The 19,693-nt window shown below is 47.5% G+C and overlaps 1 protein-coding gene across 1 annotated transcript in view; it reads left to right on the forward strand.

Annotated features, from left to right (window-relative positions):
- Nucleotides 1–19,693, forward strand: part of LOC310713002 (1-phosphatidylinositol 4,5-bisphosphate phosphodiesterase gamma-1-like) — an 89,811-nt gene that overhangs the window by 25,045 nt on the left and 45,073 nt on the right. Inside the window, exons 2-7 of the mRNA XM_083516521.1 lie at nt 1,450–1,599; nt 5,614–5,755; nt 14,347–14,431; nt 15,968–16,048; nt 17,967–18,001; nt 18,706–18,778. Coding sequence (XP_083372647.1) covers nt 1,450–1,599; nt 5,614–5,755; nt 14,347–14,431; nt 15,968–16,048; nt 17,967–18,001; nt 18,706–18,778 — 566 coding nt within the window. The remainder of the gene's footprint in view (nt 1–1,449; nt 1,600–5,613; nt 5,756–14,346; nt 14,432–15,967; nt 16,049–17,966; nt 18,002–18,705; nt 18,779–19,693) is intronic.

Here is a 19,693-nt window from a genome sequence, read left to right on the forward strand (position 1 = left end):
TTGCAATAATAATGGATGCTTTGAAGAAGTAACCCTTTGACACCCAAGGCAGCTGCCTCCCTCTGCCCAACGACAGAGCCGGCCCTGTCCTTACGAGGACACCCTACTGAGCTCCCCAGTCTTGGCGTCCCTTCTCATGCCAAGCCCAGTGTCCTGACTTCCCCTCTGTCTCCAGATTTCTCTCAAGGGGGGCGACTTAGTAAGAGAAATTCCCAGGCCCGGGCTAAATGCAAACGGGCGATGGCCTGGAGTTTCTTGACTGCATCCCGACGTTTCCAGGGCAACCGGGCCCTGCATGAGGCTGGCCATGTGGAAGCGGTTTGAGAAAAGGAGAGGGGCCCCGGGAACAAAGGCTGTTTCACTCCCAGACTGGAGGCCTGCGTGGCGGGTTACGTGTTTCGAGGGAGACGGTCCGCGCATTTGGCTGAGAGGCGACTGCTAAGTACTGGGCACGCATGCGAAGCAGCCCGGGGGGCAGACTGTGCAGATATTCAACAGGGACATCCCTCCCTGCCTTCTCGCCTTCGTTGCTTCATCTCTATGCTTGGGAGAGCTGCACCTGTTGAATTCTGCCTGTGATGCATTGAAAGGCTCGAAGCCTCGACCAAGAAACTCTTCCAGTGAGAAATGCAACATTCTCTCTTGGCTGTAAACAACATGAGGGTTAGTGTTAAGTTGATTAATTGATTCTGTATAATCTAGATTAATTCATTCCACATAAATACCACCCTGGGAATCTTATAAATTGCCTCTTAATATGAAAGGAATGAGGTGGTGGTGGTGGGAACTTCAAGTTAATTAGTGCAGAATATTATTATGATTGTTGTTGTTGTTGTTTATTAACCTGACCTTCACCAGAACAGCCCAGGGCAAGTGACAGCAATATAAAATACAGCATTAAAAACTATTTAAAACAATTTCAAATCACTTCCCATGAGGTGTCTCAATGCAATTTGCAATGCAATGAAAACCTACAGAGAGAAAACTGCATATATAAAAACAGCAAAAGCACTGGCATATATAAAGGCAAGTTTGAAAATTATATATAAATAATAATAATAATTTTGAACAATAGCAACAACACACATATATAAAATCAGTTCGAATCCAATGCAGATATCAACAAGGATGAAATGCATGAATCACAGGCTGTGGTCGTTGCAATCCCCAGTGTCAGAAGAAGAGGGGATCAAATCTATTACACACATTGCTGAACCTGATTGCTATCACGCATATAGTGATCGCAATACCTTATGGAATGATTTCTCTCAGGGTTACTGTTATTTGTCTTTTTTTATATACCGAATTTAATTTTCAAAAATCTATTTCAAAAGAAAAGAAGGGAGAATCTGGAAACAGCCAGGTGATGTGGGTGTTTTTGAGCAAGCCTTTGGAAAAAAACATTGACACATGTTCATCTCTTTCTCTCCCTCTCTCTTTAACTTGCAGTGGACATTAGGGAAATTAAGGAAATCCGTCCAGGGAAGAATTCCCGGGATTTTGAACGATACCCAGAAGATGCCCGGAAGCTGGATTCGGCTTTGTGCTTCGTTGTCTTATACGGAATTGACTTCAGGCTGAAGACCTTGAGCTTGGCTGGTCAGTGGGGTCAATGGGGAGGAGCCTGGGGGAGAGGGGAGGGCGAATCTTTACACCCCTTGCCGGGGAGGGAGGGGATTTTTGCCACTTTTTCAGTCCCTTCCAAGCCTACGATTCTATAAAGACACCAAATCCATTTTATTGACTAGAAAGTCGAGGCCTGGGAGAGGAGGAGAGCAGGAAGGTGCTTTTCTGACTCCTCGCCTTGCGTACGCAAGCAGAGACCGCCTCTTTTTACCTGGAAATTCAATTGCAACCTGTTCCCTCCCTCCCTGGGTCGCCATTAATAGATGAGCGAAAGAATGAGATTTGGAAACCGAGCTGTTTCCATTTGCAGCGTCTACTTTCTATTAAGCAAACAGAGACTGTCTGTGGTTACACCTTGCTCGGATTAGCATAGATGGAAGATTACTTTCTCCTAATTAGGTTGCGCTCTGAGATAATCGCCCGAGTTTCTCGCAGGAGCGACGGACGCATGGCAGCGGGAGTTGTGGTGAGAGGAGGGGTTCTCCTCGCCTGATCTCCAGCCTGTTGCTCTTTGCCAGAGCCGATCCTATGCACCTGGTGGTTTTTGTGGCACCGTACTTACCTCGCTGCTGCCTGCACATCCCAATGAACAGCAGCAACAGGACTGACCCAGTGTCAGATTTACGTACAGTGGACGCTCGGATCGCGAACGTGATCCGTGCGGGATGCACGTTCGCAACCTGCAGCGTTCGCAACCTGCGTCTGCGCATGTGCGGGTTGAAATTCGGTTCTTCTGTGCATGCGCAAAACACAATTTAGCGCTTCTGCGCATGTGCGGCCACCAAAACCCGGAAGTAACCCATTCCGGTACTTCCGGGTTTTGGCGGTCCGTAACCCAAAAAGACACAACCTTGAAGTGGTTGTAACCCGAGATATGACTGTATAAGCTAAGCAAGCTATAGCTTAGGGCATGTGCATGCAAACTAAGGCGCAGGAGCAGGATCCGGCCCGTGGACGGTCCAGGAATCAGTGTGTTTTTACATTAGTAGATTGTGTCCTTTTATTTAAAATGCATCTCTGGCTTATTTGTGGGGCGTAGGAATTTGTTCTCCCCTCCCCCCAAAAAATATAGTCCTGCCCCCCACAAGGTCTGAGGGACAGTGAACCGGCCCCCTGCTGAAAAAGTTTGCTGACCCCTGGCTTAGGGGCCCTGCTCTCTTGGAGGTCCAAAAAAAAATTAAAGGGGAAAAAACCTGAATGTACATTTCCAAAATATAAGATAAAAAATATATAAAATAAAACGTACATACAGCAGCAGTGTTTTCATTGTGTAGGCTCCTAGGATGTAAATAATGGGCCCCGCCTGCTAGCCTGCTCCCTAAAATATCACTGAAATATAACTGGTTTGCTCATTTCTATATATAGGGGGCCTACATTATGCATGGACTGGTTGCGTGGCAACATGTGCAAGGCTTTAGATACCATAAATTACCATATAGCACCCCCAAACCCGGCCTTCCAGATGTTCTCTGCTTGGCTTGATGCTGTTTCTGGAATCTAAAGGGTGATGTTCTCGGCCTGTTTTGTCTGCCTCTGGCCTCCGGCCAGGACAAATAAGCATCGTATGACTAACGCGACGCCTATGGGGTGTGGCGCACCTGCCTTCCGCTCTGCTTTTACGGCAGCATTCAACTCTCCCTGTAATTTTCCCACCAGAAAACATCCCTATTTCCCTTTGTGCAAATCCACGCTCCAGTTTCCCTAAAGGGGAACTTCTGTATCGGGTGTCACCGAAACGGTACAAGGCGTTGCATAGCAATGGACGTGGGAACAGAGGAAGCTGCCTTACCCTGAGCCCAGACCATTGGGTCCGTCAATATTGTCTACTCGGACTGGCAGCTGCTCCCCAGGGTTTCAGACAGGAGTCTCTGCCCCCAGGCCTGACTAGAGATTCTGGGGAATTTCTAGTTACCCAAATACATCATGCGCAGAAAATATCACAACAGCAGCCTATAGGCTGGGGCAATAATAAAATTAATAAATGAAGTTGATGGACTATGCCGAAAAGGCTAAAATGACGGGAAGAAATCAGGAAGACGAAAAAATTTAATAAGGAATGGGGAAAATACCGTACATAACTTATCTTGAAGGCTATTGTAAACAGTTAAAATCATTAGTAGGATTGGAATATCACTTGTAGTTTAAGGGTGAATTCTAGACACAATGGAAGAAGTGAAGGGTTTGGATTATCATAAAAAATGCAGGAGGGAATGATTAATAATCTGAAGGCAGCCCTGTTTAGGGAAGCTTTTAATTTTTGACGTATTACGGTATTTTAATATTTTGTTGGAAGCCACCCAGGCGGGGTATAAATAAATTATTATTATTATTATTATTATTATTAGACTCACAAACGGGAAGATGGAAGCCAGGAGATTCCTTGGAATCTTGTTTTTATGATTTATGTTTGATATATCTCTGTAAAATTTTAATTTGAAAAACCAAATAATTTTTAAAATAAAATAAATGCACCCAAGTGATGTTAACAGCCAGCAAATATCTTGAGAAAATATCTGATTTTTTTAGCCGGCACTGAAACGGCACCAGGCAATCATGGAATTGCCGAGTCGGATGGGACCGCGAGGCTCATTTTTTCCAAGCCCCAGCCCTGCAGGAAATAAATAAATAAATGCACATGTCAGGAAGTGTGGTGCAGTGGTTAGAGAGTGTCGGACTAGGACCTGGGAGACTAGGGTTCGAATTCCCACTCAGCCATGGGTGACTTTAGGGACCGGTCACTGCCTCTCAGCCTATCTTACCTTGCAGGGCTTTTGTGGGGATTAAATGAGGAAGAGGGAATCTTGTGCTCCAGCTCCTTGGAGGAAAAGGTAGAATATAAATCCAATAAACAAACAAATGCAAGTAAAGCATAAGGAAGAGAAGATGTTTGTCTTGGCACTCTCTCATCCAGAGCTGTTTTCAGGCTCCCAATCTCCTCTTGTCTGCAATGTTCCAACAAGACACTTTTCTCCAGGCAAAAAGAGACGGGTTAATCTGGGCTGCAGGGAATTTGCCAGGGGCCAGCAAACTTTTTCAGCAGGGGGCCGGTCCACTGTCCCTCAGACCTTGTGGGGGGCCGGACTATATTTTGAAAAAAAAATATGAATGAATTCCTATGCCCCACAAATAACCCAGAGAAGCTGTCCAGGGTTGTAAAGACTGCGGAGAGAATAATTGGGTGCACTCTTCCCACCTTGGATCAAATCTACGCTTCCAGGTGTCACAAGAAAGCTGCAGAGATAGCGCAGGATAGTGCGCACCTCGGAAATGATCTCTTTCAGCTTCTGCATCTGGAAGAAGGTACAGGGTTCTAAAGACTAGGACTAGCCGCCTGAGAAACCGTTTCTACCCAAATGCGATTTTGGTTTTAAACGCAGTGTAAGGTAGTCTCGATGGGAGTATCTTGTATTTAATTATGGGGTATCAGAGTTTTTAGGGGGTTAACCAGGCTGGGATAGCAGGCTTGTTGGGTTTTGAATGTCTTATGTAGATTTTTTCAATTTCGTTGTTCTGTATAGGACAATGACAATAAAGATTCGTATCGTAAATAAAAGCACACATTCTACTCATGTAAAAACACCAGGCAGGCCCCACAAATAACCCAGAGATGCATTTTAAATAAAAGGACACATTCTACTCATGTAAAATCATGCTGATTCCCGGACCTTCCGCGGGCCAGATTTAGAAGGCAATTGGGCTGGATCCAGCCCCCGGGCCTTAGTTTGCCTACCCATGTGCCAGTCCCTCTTGCCACCTTCCTTGTCAGAGTCTTCTACTTCGTGAAGACCACCCACATCCCTAGGGGTCCATCGACGACATTGAAAGCTGGAGGGGTTAAATGTTTTGTGCGGCGAGCAGAGCCTCTGCCCCGGTTCCTGGCCAGATCCCGATGGAGAAATAGACTGCGGTTTGGACCTTTTCTTTGAGCCAAAGTGCAGGCAGCAAGGTCTCCCCTCCGTCTTCGTTCTCTGCCGTTCTCTTTTCCAGCCTTTTGCGAAGAAGATGTCAACCTCTGGGTGGCCGGCTTGAATTGGCTGCTGGCGGACACGCAGCGGTCACAGACGCCGCTCCACATCGAAAGGTGGCTAAGGAAGCAGTTTGACTCGATGGACAGGTCGAGAGAAGGCAGGTGAGTGAGGAGCGCCGTTCTCTCCAGAAGAGCCGCAAATCGGGGCCTCCTCTCCCTTCCTACGCCATCTCAGGATTGCAAACGCTTCCTTCGCAGCCCAGTTTGTGCCTGGGGTTGCGTCGCTCCTTTTGTCCTGGAACCAGTTTGCAAACTGGCGTCCACAGCAGCGAACGGCTGTACTTAGTTATGGGATGTAAACATAATAGAAGGTATTATTTGATAAAGATTATGGTGTGAAATTATCATAATATATTCAAAGAGAGGTTCCCTCTAATGAGAAGCACCTTTTTTTTGCATAGTTGATAAAGCACGATTGTTGTTGTTTAGGCAGTTTGGTCAAACTCATGCTGGTAGCTTGGATAACACTGTCCCACCATCTCGTCCTCTGTCGTCCCCTTCTCCTTGTGCCCTCCATCTTTCCCAACATTAGGGTCTTGTCCAGGGAGTCTTCTCTTCTCATGAGGTGGCCAAAGTCTTGGAGCCTCAGCTTCAGGATCTGTCCTTCCAGTGAGCACTCAGGGCTGATTTCCTTCAGAATGGAGAGGTTTGATCTTCTTGCAGTCCATGGGACTCTCAAGAGTCTCCTCCAGCACCAGAATTCAAAAGCATCCATTCTTCGGCGATCAGCCTTCTTTAAGGAAAAGCAAGAGAGGCCGAGCACCCGAGGCTTTTTTCGTGGTAGGGGGTGGGAGCTCTAGCCTGTCAGCCCTCCCTGTATGCCAGCGATCTGTAAACAGGATGCCGAAGAGGAAAGGATGGGAGTTCATGCAGGAAGAGACGGGCGTGGAAGCGCAGCAAGGAGAAAGCAGAGCGCCAAAGGAATTGTTTTCCCCTCAGCTGTATATGCCACACAGAGCTATCATAAGCCGTCTTCAGGAACCAGCTGCAATCCATAATGATAATGATGATGATGATAATAATAATAATAATAATAATAATAATAATAATAATAATAATAATAATTTGGAGGGAAGCAGGTGGCGCTGTGGGTTAAACCACAGAGCATAGGGCTTGCCGATCGGAAGGTCGGCGGTTTGAATCCCCGCGACGGAGTGAGCTCCTGTTGCTCGGTCCCTGCTCCTGCCAACCTAGCAGTTCGAAAGCACGTCAAAGTTCAAGTAGATAAATAGGTACCACACCGGCAGGAAGGTAAACGATGTTTCCGTGCGCTGCTCTGGTTCGCCAGAAGCGGCTTAGTCATGCTGGCCACATGACCCGTAAGCTGTACGCCGGCTCCCTCGGCCAGTAAAGCGAGATGAGCGCCTCAACCCCAGAGTCGGCCACGACTGGACCTAATGGTCAGGGGTCCCTTTACCTTTACCTTTAATAATAATTTATTATTTATACCCCGCCCATCTGGCTGAGTTTCCCCAGCCACTCTGGGCTGCTCCCAACAAAGTATTAAAATACAGTGGTCCGTTAAACATTAAAAGCTTCCCTAAACAGGGCTGCCTTCAGATGTCTTCTAAAGCATTATTTTGTGCGGAATGGTGTTTTCAGCCTTCTTCTTATTTCCCACTGGATTAATTTTGAATTCGCTTTAATCCCGCTCGCATTCTTTCGATCAGCTCATTTTAACCCCAGAGGGATTGGTCCAAGGCGCAACTGTTGCAATTACACTTGGATTATTCTATCAAAGCATCCATTTAGTCCCCTCGGTCTTGTATTAATCAAATGCTTAATTTAATCCCAGTGGAATTTATTTTAAAAAAAGGAAAACTAAAAAACAACAACCTCGGTTTAATCCAATTTGGATTTCAAAATACGCCTAATCTCGTGTTATTTCATACTTCTTAAGATCGGTAGTGTTCCTTCACAGAACAAGCCTTTCCAGCAAACTCTTGAGATTGTAGCAACCATTTTTAATCCGCAATTTATGCTGAAATTCCATGTTGGACTTAAATGCGCATCAGGTAAACAGGCTGGAATCCCTCTGATAAAACTCAACAGCCCTTACAACAACCCTGAGAGGTAGACTAGGCCCAGAGGCAGCGAATGACTCCAAGCTTCGTGGCTGGCTTCGTGGAGGATTCGAACTCTGCTCTCCCAGGTCCAAGTCCGACGCTCGAACCATTACGCCACGCTGCCTCGCAAGGGTTGCGCAAGGGATCCGTCACACCTGGAGGGGAAGGAACACGACTGGGTACTACCATCTCCGGCTTAGCATTTTGGCCGTTTCCACAGTCCTGTTTCGTTCTCCCCTCACAGGCCTGTCACCTGCAAAGCTACCTGTGCAGGCTGGAGGAGAGGAAGGGACCCAGGAAGGGGTTTAACCACCCTCTTCCTGGGAACCCAGCACCCAGCAAACCTGGCCTGCAATGCACAGAGCAGCTGGTTTAAGTTAGCAGAGGTGGAGTCACAGGAAGGGAGCTATTGAGCCAAGGCTTCACCCTGCTGCCACCTGCCGCCCGAGATGGGGAGCAGCAGGTGAGCTCCAGCCCCGATGGGACCCTGGCAGTGCCATGCCTGATAGGATTGCTGCCAAGGTGTGCGAGGCTGCAACACAACCACCCCGCAATGGACTGCCTTGTGGGTCCCCCCCTTTTTTTGCATTTTATTTATTTATTAACATTCATTCACACACACACACACACACACACAGTGGTACCTCTGGATACGAATGGGATCCGTTCCAGAGCCCCATTCGCATCCTGAAGTAAACGTAAGACGCGTCTGCGCGTCTGCCACGTGCCATGTTTCGCTGCTTCTGCGCATGCACGTGACGTCATTTGAGCTTCTGCGCGAGTGGCAAAACCCAGAAGTAACGCGTTCTGTTCCTTCTGGGTCGCTGTGTAGCACAACCCGAAAATATTTAAGCTGAAGCGTATTCATCTCGAGATATGACTGTATAGCTATTAATGATAAATTAACATGTGCCAATAAGGTAAGGCAGGGAATATGCAGGAGAAATGATTTTGAAGAGATATGGAGGGTGTTTGTAGAATTTGTATTGTCAAAACGGAAAGGGGTTAAACCATCGCAAGAGGTGTTGGAATTTTGGGAGGTTGGATAGTTATAATGGAATGGTCTCGATGGTGGGGTGCACATGTTTATTCTTATTTTTTTATGATTAATTCTTAATTTAATAAAATAACAACAACAACGTCAGCTTGACAGATTCATGGAGGGTAAGGCTATCGGTTACTCACTGCCTTGCCGGACATTTTCGGGAGAAGCTGCGTCCAGGGCAGCTGTTTATCAGCTCCATCTGGTACGTAGCCTGAGACCCTCCCTGCCCGCTTTCTGTCTCGCCAGAGTGGTGCATGCTTTGGTTATCCCCCGCTTGGACTACTGCAATGCGCTCTATGTGGGGCTACCTTTGAAGGTGACCTGGAAACTACAACTAATCCAGAATGCAGCAGCTAGACTGACCGCTGGGAGCGGCCGCCGGGACCACATAACACCGGTCTTGAAAGACCTAAATTGGCTCCCAGTACGTTTCCGAGCACAATTCAAAGTGTTGGTGCTGACCTTGAAAGCCCTATACAGCCGTATACGGCCTTGGTCCTGTATACCTGAAGGAGCATCTCCACCCCCCATCGTTCTACCCAGACACTGAGGTCCAGCACCAAGGGCCTTCTGGCAGTTCCCTCACTGCGAGAAGCCAAGTTACAGGGAACCAGGCAGAGGGCCTTTTCAGTGGTGGCACCCGCCCTGTGGAACGCCCTCCCACCAGATGTCAAAGAGAACAACAACTACCAAACTTTTAGAAGACATCTGAAGGCAGCCCTGTTTAGCGAAGTTTTTAACGTTTAATAGGTTATTGTATTTTAGTGTTTTGTTGGATGCCGCCCAGAGTGGCTGGGGAAACCTAGCCAATTGGGTGGGGTATAAATAATAAATTATTATTATTATTATTATTATTACTATTATTATTACTATTAAGCTTAGCTCAGTCGGTTAGAGCATGGCACTGATAACGCCTGCAAAGGTTTCTGAAATCAAGACGTCTCCACTCGCATCTGGGGTTCCCAGCAGCAAAAGTGGAGGCGATTCCAGAGCCACGATACCATCATGGAAAAGGGCATGTGGTTTAGCTGTGATTCCTGCATTCACAGGCGGATTTAGGGCAACGCCACCTGTTTTCCCCATATTAGGCACCAAGCCGAGGGAGGGGGTATACGGAACAGAAGTTGAGAGGCTCAGTCCCCATATGGAACAGCTGCATTTTCCTGCACTGCAGGGGGTTGGACTAGATGATCCTCAGGATCCCTCCCAATTCTACAATTTTATGATTCTATGAAAAGGCTAAAGAGTAACGGCAATGGGCACGGGGGGTGCTGAATTTTGGGCTCGCTGACATGTGAAAGACCCAACTCTGTCCCTGCTGCATTGCAGGGGGTTGGACTGGATGACCTTTGGGGGTATCTTAAAGGTAAAGGGACCCCTGACCATTAGGTCCAGTCGCGGACGACTCTGGAGTTGTGGCGAGAAGCCAAGTTACAGGGAACCAGGCAGAGGGTCTTCTCGGTAGTGGCACCTGTCCTGTGGAACTCCCTCCCACCAGATGTCAAAGAGAAGAACAACTACCAGACTTTTAGAAGACATCTGAAGGCAGCCCTGTTTAGGGAAGCTTTTAATGTTTAATAGGTTATTGTATTTTTATATTCTGTTGGAAGCCGCCCAGAGTTGCTGGGGAAACCCAGACAGATGAGTGGGGTATAAATAAAATAATAATAATAATAATAATAATAATAATAATAATAATAATAATAATAATAATAATAATTTGGCCAGCATGACTAAGCCGCTTCTGGCGAAACCAGAGCAGCGCATGGAAACGCCGTTTACCTTCCCGCTGGAGCGGTACCTATTTATCTACTTGTGCCAGCGTGCTTTCGAACTGCTAGGTTGGCAGGAGCAGGGACCGAGCAACGGGAGCTCACCCTGTTGCAGGGATTCGAACCGCCGACCTTCTGATCGGCAAGCCCAAGAGGCTCAGAGGTTTAACCCACAGTGCTTACAATTCTGTGCGCTGGGAAAGAAGATCATAAAGTACTGGTGGGTAGGTTCACGGGGGAGAATTCAGTCTGGTACTCTGGACCGAAGCCATTTAGGGATTCAAAAGTCAAGCCCAGCGCTTTGAATTGGGCCTCGGAGACACCTGATTTGCTTGCAGAACGCCCCAGGTTCAGTCTCCAGGAAGGGATGGGAATTTCCCCTTTCCTAAGACCCTGGAGAATCCCCCCCAGTCAGCATGGACAATTCAGGGCTAGACAGAGCCCCAGCGGTTTGACTCGCCCCAGAGAGCTTCCTGCGTTTCTCATGCTTCAAAATTGACATCACGTCCGCTGGCCGACCACCGTTAACAGCCTTGGCAGCCACATTCCACGGTGGCTGCAACATCTGAGAACTCTTGCTCATTTATTTATGTTCTAGTTTATTTATTTCAATTTATGAATCATTTCCTATGAAGCCACTCTCCCAAGCCAGCCTCGTCTCAGGCCGTTTAAAAGCAATCTAGCCTGGGTGTGACTAAGCGGCTGGCGTGTGAATTACTTGGGGCCAGATCACTTGCCTCAAGGAGAGATCCCAGCCGGCGCGTCCGCTGAGGCTGGGAGGGGAGATTGGAGCTCTTGGGGTCACGGGTTGGACAGGAAGGAGCAGCTGGATCCAAGACTACCGTATTTTTTGCCCTATAGGACACACCCAGTTTTGGGGGGGGGGAATAAAGGGGGGGAAATTATCCCCCCCCCCAGGTGCGCTGTGCTAAGCCCGAAGCTTGGGGCGTGTGGAGCTCAGCGCGCCCCAAGCTTCTGGGTGCCGGCAAGGTCTCTGCTAGCCGGGGGGGGGGCTCTCCTACGGCTAGCGGAGTGCTGCGCTAATCCCATATCTTGGGGCGTGCGGAGCTCAGCGCGCCCCAAGCTTCTGGGTGCAGGCAAGCTCTCCGCTAGCCCTGGGAGAGCTGGGTCTCCCACGGCTAGCGGATAGCTTCCTGAAGCCTGGAGAGCGAGAGGGGTCGGTGCGCACCGACCCCCCCTCGCTCTCCAGGCTTCAGTGAAAGCCTGCATTCGCCCCATAGGACGCACACACATTTCCCCTTCCTTTTTGGAGGGGGGAAAGTGCGTCTTATAGGGTGAAAATTTGGTATGTGCAAAACTGTGAACCTGCATCTATGGGGAGAGGGCAGCCCCAAAATGATGGTGTGCTCACCCCAGAAGGAATAATAATCTGCGGCAACCATACGCTGACTGCTGGCTCACGTTCCCCCTTCTTAAATAGCAGCTCCCTGGTGCTGCAGGCCTCTGGTTTGCTTTGCAAGACTTAATATCCCCTTCATGCTGCCCCCCTTGACACTTGCATGAAAACAGTGTTCATCAGAGTCACCGTATTTTTCGCTCTATAAGACGCACCAGACCATAAGACGCACCTAGTTTTTGGAGGAGGAAAACAAGAAAAAAAATATTCTGAATCCCAGAAGCCAGAACAGCAAGAGGGATCTGGCTTCTAACATAGCCTCTTGCTGTTCTGGCTTCTGGGATAGCCACTCGAAGCCTCTTGAGGGCAGGGGGAGCTTTCATCCCGCTGTCCTCAAGAGGCTTCGTGCAGCTAAGCCAGAAGCCAGGACAACAAGAGGGATCGCAGCGATCCCTCTTGCTGTCCTGGCTTATGGGATAGCCGCGCACAGCCTTTCCCGGGCAGCGGGATGAAAGTTCTCCCAAGAGCCGCGCTCCCTTTAAAGAGCTTGCGGAGCGTGTGTGCATCTCTTGGGGGAGCCCTTCTCCCTCCTTGGGGAAAACCCCCCACTCCGCGCGGCTCTTTAAAGGGAGCGCTGAGCAGAGCCTCCTGCCTGCATTCGCTCCATAAGACGCACACACATTTCCCCTTACTTTTTAGGAGGGGGAAGTGTGTCTTATAGAGCGAAAAATACGGTAGCTTTTTGTAGCTGGAGTCAGTCCAAGACATCTCAGGCCAGGTTGGAAAAGACCAGCAAGTTAGGGAGCAGGTCTTCCGGAACTCGCAGCTAAGGTGGTCTCTGAGCTGTGGGCCCTTGCCAGCCTTGCGGGTGTGCTCTGGCAGCCACAGCGCCTCCCCTTGGCCTCCCCTCTAGCCACAAAGCAGCTGCTGGCAGGCTGTCATCCCAGTGCAAGCATGTCCAACTCTACAGAGACTGCGATCTACTCCCAATATAATGAAACTGGCAGTGATCTACCCATTGTCATTGCCCATAGTTGTTGATCTTTTTTGGGGAAGGGTTGACCAGAGTTTTTGATAAGGGAATGTAGGGAATGATAACCAAAGTTATTGGGCTTTTGGGGGTAGTGATTGCATAACATCGATCACCAACCAGTCCGCAGCCCTCCCTCCTTTCCCCAATCGGACGTCGACAAAGGGAGAACTAGCTTTCAAAGCAGGGAAAGAGGCAGCGGAGGTAAATAGCGTCGGGGGCAAGGCGTGTCGTGATCGCTCAGGAGAAACACGGCTATCATTTTTATAACTCCCGCGATCGACCAGCCGCACGCCGGCAATCTCTGGCCACCCAGTAGTGGTACTTATCTCCAACTAAGCCAAAATGTATAAAACTAAGCCAAGTATGTGTTGGAAGTGCAAAATGATAGAAGGAACATTCTTTCCTATGTGGTGGCCTTGCAAAAGAAAAAGGGAAAAGCTAAGGGATGTTGGGAAATGATATATTAATGAGATTAAAGAGATGTTTAAGTTGATGATTCCCAAGAAGACCCGAAGCTTTTCTTTTAGGAATTATAGATAATGATGTTCCAAAAGAGATGGTTAACTTATTTATGTATACAACGACAGCAGCACAAATGTTGTATGCCCAAAGATAGGAAGAAGGAGATGTTCCAGCGAGAGAAGATTGGCTTATGAAAACGATGGAGTACGTGGGACTGTCAAGATTGACAGCAAAGTTTAGAGACCCAAATACCCCGAGGACTAGAGACCTTTTATTGAGTATTTAAAGAACTATTATAGCAAGAGGAAAATGCAAGCAGGACTTGAAATATGAGCTACAGTGTGAATTATTAAGACAAATGGGTTAATTTGAATGCATAGGCGATATATTGCAGCATTTAAGAGTAAATATGGAAGCCATGGAAGGGGAGGAAGGGAAGTCAATTGATAAAGTAACTTAAGGTCTATGCTATACACACACACACTGTATTTTTCCATCTATAAGACGCCCCCATGTATAAGACGCCCCCTATTTTTGGGGACTCCGATTTGAGAAAATGGGGGGAGATACTATCTGTATATAAAGACGAGCCCAGATTATTTTAGAGTAAACAGTCATATACACTGAAAGGTATGGTATATATATGAATTGAATTTTATTATTACGGTCACAGACCAGTTCCGGCTCACTTACAATATCAGCAAAATCATAAAACACAACAGGAATACATTGAATTGCAATTGGGTATAACAAAGACCATTCAGATATAGCGGCAATTATAAATATATTTTAAATCTTGATCATATATAATTTTTTTAAAAATGGGGGTACCATTTTCGGCCTGTAGTGCAAGGGTGAGTAGATCCTGGCGGTCCAGAAAAGGGGGGGGGCTTTGTTCTCTGTCTCTGTCACACACAATGGAGACCCCTGACTCCATGTTCCTCTCTCTGTATTTCAGCATCACCCCCAAGGATCTGAAGGCCATGTTGCCGCAGGTCAACTACCGCGTGCCTAACATGAGATTCCTCCGGGACAAGCTTCTGGTAAGGAAACCCCTCTCCTCGTTTTTCCTTCTCGCACTGGACCTCAGAAGAGGAAATCTCTCGGCAATGAGGGGGTCTGCTAAAAAGGAAGCTGACGGAGAAAGTCAGGGCTGGTGGGGTTATTCCAAACCACAATGACGGGAGCTCAGCTGGAATTGGGAAAGCCCAGGAGGATGCCAGCATGCCTAATGAGCCGAGTCGAGGAAGCTTTTAGGCAGAAGGCGACTTCCTTCTGAAAGCGGAAGTCTGGTTTAAATAAGGAGAGCAAAAAGGGAACACAAACTTTGGTAAAAAGTAATTGCACTGGGCATGTGTCTTCCGAGAAGGCAGGGTGGGCAGCACTCACAGTGTTGGGATCGGGGCCAGCAACATAGGGTCCCACTCCTCCTGGGCTGACTCTGTGCATTTAGCCAACCTAAAACTACCAGACTTTTAGAAGACATCTGAAGACAGCCCTGTTTAGGGAAGCTTTTAATGTTTGATGTATTACGGTATTACGTTAAGAGTTAGGGTGTAATCTTCAACACCTCCCTATCCATGGAGGCGCAGATTGCAGCTATAACAAAGGCGGCATTTTTCCATCTCCGCCAAGCTAAGCAGTTGGCTCCTTACCTCTCTCGCCCTGACCTAGCCACTGTGATCCACGTGACGGTCACCTCCAGACTGAATTATTGTAACTCGCTCTATGTGGGGCTGCCCTTGAGACTGACCAAGAAACTCCAGCGGGTGCAGAATGCCGTGGCGAGACACCTTAGGGGGTCCTCGCTACGAGATCACATTCACCCGGTGCTCTACCAGCTGCACTGGCTCCCTGTGGAGTACAGGATCAGGTTTAAGGTGCTGGTTTTGACCTTTAAAGCCCTATACGGCCTAGGACCCTCGTACCTACGGGACTGCCTCTCCTGGTATGTCCCACGGAGGAACTTACAGTCCTCAAATAAAAACATCCTGAAGGTCCCAGGCCTGAAGGTCCCTAGGCTGGCCTCAACTAGAGCCAGGGCTTTCTCGGCTGTGGCCCCGATTTGGTGGTCCCAAGAGACTAGGGCCCTTCGGGACTTGACATCTTTCTGCAGGGCCTGCAAGACGGAGCTGTTTCGCCAGGCCTTTGGCCACGGCACAGCCTGACTCCCTCCTTTGGCAATCGTCACAGAATCTCTAGCCCAATGGTTGCCATCAATTTAATTTGAATTAATTTTATAATGAATGATTTTAGAATGTTTTACTATTTTATTGTTGTTAGCCGCCCTGAGCCTGGCTTCGGCTGGGGAGGGCGGGATAGAAATAAAATTATTATTATTATTATTATTATTATTATTATTATTATTATTATTATTATTTATTATACTATTTTGTTGGAAGCCGCCCAGAGTGGCTGGGGAAGCCCAGCCAGATGGGCATGGTATAAATAAATTATTATTATTATTATTATTATAGACTCCAGCATTACATTACCTGAGACTGGGGTGGGGGACTGATCGGTGCTCAGTCAAAGCAAACCTCATCAACCCTTTCCCTTTTTGTCTTCTGCCCACGCAGGAGGTCGAAGTCCGGAATGAAATCACCTTCAGCCACTTTGCACACTTCTATAAAAACCTGATGTTTGATGCTCAGAAATCGGTAAGGACATTTGGAACACTCTGTTTTGAGTTCTGCTGAGTTGCTGTAGAGTTTTTATTGACCAGCTTTAAAAAGTAAAAGTTCTTTTTTGGGGTGGTTCCTTTCTTGTGATAGTTGCAGGGTTTTCTCACACTTTTTAGAAAGCCAGCCTGAGAATAATAACAACAACAACAACAACAATAATAATACAGTAGTACCTCCGGTTGCGGACAGGATCTGTTCCGGAGCTCCAGTTGGATTCTAAGGTTTCCACAACCGGAGGGACCGCTTCTGCGCATGCATGCGCGGTAATAACCCGAAAATATACTTCCAGGTTTGCTGCTTACCTATCCCGAAGTTTATGTAACCGGAGGGATATGTAAGTGGAGGTACTTTATATTGATATTTAATAATATTGATATGTAATAATGATATTTATTTATGTAATTATACATACATACATACCCCCACCCATCTGGTTTCCCCAGCCACTCTGGGAGGCTCCCAACCAAATATTAAAAACATAATACAGCATTAAACATTAAAAACTTCCCTAAACAGGACTGCCTTCAGATGTCTTCTAAAAGTCAGTTAGTTGTTTATTTCCTTGACATCTGACGGGAGAGGCAGAGGGCCTTCTCGGTGGTGGCACCCGCCCTGTGGAACGCCCTCCCAGTGCCGAAAGAGCACAGTCCTCTTTGTCCAGCAGAGTCAGGCATTGCTCTCTTGAGGGGGTGACACTTAAGTGACCAAATGACAAGAAAGGATCCTTTCCCCTAAAGTCCTCATAGCACCCTCAGCCTCAGAGATGCGGCTGGTATGCCTATCGTTTTCTTCGCCAAACTTGGCCAAAACATCTCCCTTTCACACCTCTGGCAATGGTTTGCCGTTAACTGGGATGCTGCTTAAAAATTTGTCCTTAAAGCATTAACCGACCGTTGGTCCTCGGTCCTGGTTAAAGTTTGCTGCCCTGTCCTCCTTTTATGCATTGTCTGAATTTGAAATGGCAAAAAAAATAAAACGTATAAACATTTTCAGCCTTAATACCAAGCGTAGAAGAATGGCGGCAGAAGGTAATGGACTATGCAGAAATAGCCAAATTAACAGGGGAAATTAGACAACAGGGCGAGGAAACATTTCAAAAAGAATGGGAAAAATTTATGTTGTATATAGGAAAGATAAGATGAAATAGGGAAACCGGTAGAATTGTAAATAAACCTCATAACGGGAAAGATTAAGAAACGTGATGGATAATAAAAATAAGAAGAAGCAAAATGTATAAGGAGATTAATATAACAGTAGTTTTAAATGAATACAGACAGACAGGTTTATTTGTTTATGGATATACTATGGACAAATATGGAAAATGAATAACAATATACAAAATGGATGGAAATAATGCGATAAAATTATATGTGATATAAAAAACCAGAAGAAGGAAGGAGGGAAGTCAGCGCTTAGGAGCAAGTATAAATGTAAAATGCAACACATTATATGTATGTGGAGGGACGCGGGTGGCGCTGTTGGTTAAACCACAAAGCCTAGGACTTGCCGATCAGAAGGTCGGCGGTTCGAATCCCCATGACGGGGTGAGCTCCCGTTGCTCGGTCCCAGCTGCTGCCAACCTAGCAGTTCGAAAGCACGTCAAAGTGCAAGTAGATAAATGTGAAGGTAAACGGCGTTTCCATGTGCTGCTCTGGTTCGCCAGAAGCGGCTTAGTCATGCTGGCCTCATGACCCGGAAGCTGTACGCCTGCAACCCCAGAGTCGGCCACGACTGGACCTAATGGTCAGGGCTCCCTTTACCTTTACTTTTATGTGTATGTGGAGTATGTAACCAGAAAACTAATAAAGATTATTTGAAGAAGAAAAAAACATTAGCAGCCTTGCCCATGTCCTGATTGCATTGCTGATCGCCGTGTCGCTTCTTTACGTTTCAGATCATTGAGCAGCTGGAGTTGTCCTTCCCCTTACGGTAAGTAGGAACCTCCCTGAGGCTGGGATCGCTTACTTCCTGTCCCTTTGCCTGAGTCTCCATGTGTTCGCTGAAACGAAAAGAGCAGCACAGATCAGGAAGGGTGTTGGCAGGTTTGGTGAGCTGCCTCCCTTCCCACCAACCTGGTGCCCACTAGATTTTCTGGACTACAACTCCCACCAAACACAGCATCATAGATCCACGCTGCCTGGGGCTGGTGGGAGTTGTAAAACACCCCAATGTTCTGGGGTTGGAGAAGGTTGTTAGAAAGAAGCTAGAAAGGTCATAACATCTTCTTTGAAACACCAGATTTGGATAAAACCTTCCAGCCCAGGATTCATTTTCCCAAAGTGGTTAACCCAGAAACATGAGTGCAACAGCAGCACTCTCCTTGTGAGTCCCAGTAAGCGGTATTTGGTGATATACTGGTTCTGCACAAGGAAGTTCTATAGATGACCAAGAGTAAACTAACCTCAAGGGATTTGTCTAATTTTCTGGAAAGCCATCTCAGATAAATGCATGGGTTTCAAAGGCAGGCCAAAGGAACTGGGTATAATGTCCTGGGTCCTTCCGCTCCAGTTTTCTCGTCTTATGAACAGGCTCAGACTTCACAAAATGTCCTGTGCATGGGTTTTTGTGTGGCTGGGTTTATGGGGCATCACCAGGTGGATTTTTGTGGCTACTCTCTTCGACTCTCTCCCTAGCAACGTGGACCGGCCAGAACTCTGCCAGATCACGCTGTACGACTTCCAGAAGTTCCTGCAATACGACCAGAAGGTATTTGCAAAGAGAGGAGCGCTTAGTTAATTCTGCGGAGGAAGGTTGGGCTTGGGAGAGCCTCTCCTGCTCAGAGTAGCACGACAGAGAAAGATCCGCTTGTCCCCGAAAGTAACGCATTAACCAGCTTTCCTTGGTAACTGACAGCCGGCAGGTAGGACATTGGAGACCAAGAGACCAAGGTTGGCATGCAACCAAGGAAACGGGGGCAATTGGTAGGCCCCCAGCTGGCTCCAGCCCACCAGCCGGTGTGCCAGGCGATCTCTAGTCCTTGGTGCAGCATCAGCGACCTGAGCTTCAGAAGCTAGGGCACGCTACACAGCAGAGTAAACGCTACACAACAGGAGAAGTTGTGTGAGCATATTTACAAGCGGTTTATTCAGCATAGGACCCGTGGCCATTAGGTCCAGTTGTGGCCGACTCTGGGGTTGCGGTGCTCATCTCGCTTTACTGGCTGAGGGAGCCGGCGCACAGCTTCCGGGTCATGTGGCCAGTATGACCAAGCTGCTGCTGGCGAAGCAGAGCAGCGCACGGAAACACTGTTTACCTTCCCGCTGGAGTGGTACCTATTTATCTACTTGCACTTTGATGTGCTTTTGAACTGCTAGGTGGACAAGAGCTGGGACCGAGCAACGGGCACTCACCCCGTCGCGGGGATTCAACCACCGACCTCCTGATCGGCAAGCCCTAGGCTCTGTGGTTTAACCCACAGCGCCACCCGCGTCCCAGGTTTTTCAGCATACATCAGGACAAAAGGAATCCAATCTCCTTTGTGTCCAAAGCAAAACAGCAAAAGCATAAGCTATACACAAAGCTGTGCTGGAGTGTAAACAGACATGTGACATACAACAATTCCACACGTCTGTTCTTAAAGTGGAACAGAATATCCCAACACTTTTCGGATTTGGCAGTAAA

This window comes from Podarcis liolepis (assembly GCF_965112155.1).
Source record: "Podarcis liolepis genome assembly, chromosome: 8".
Lineage (NCBI taxonomy): Eukaryota > Metazoa > Chordata > Lepidosauria > Squamata > Lacertidae > Podarcis > Podarcis liolepis.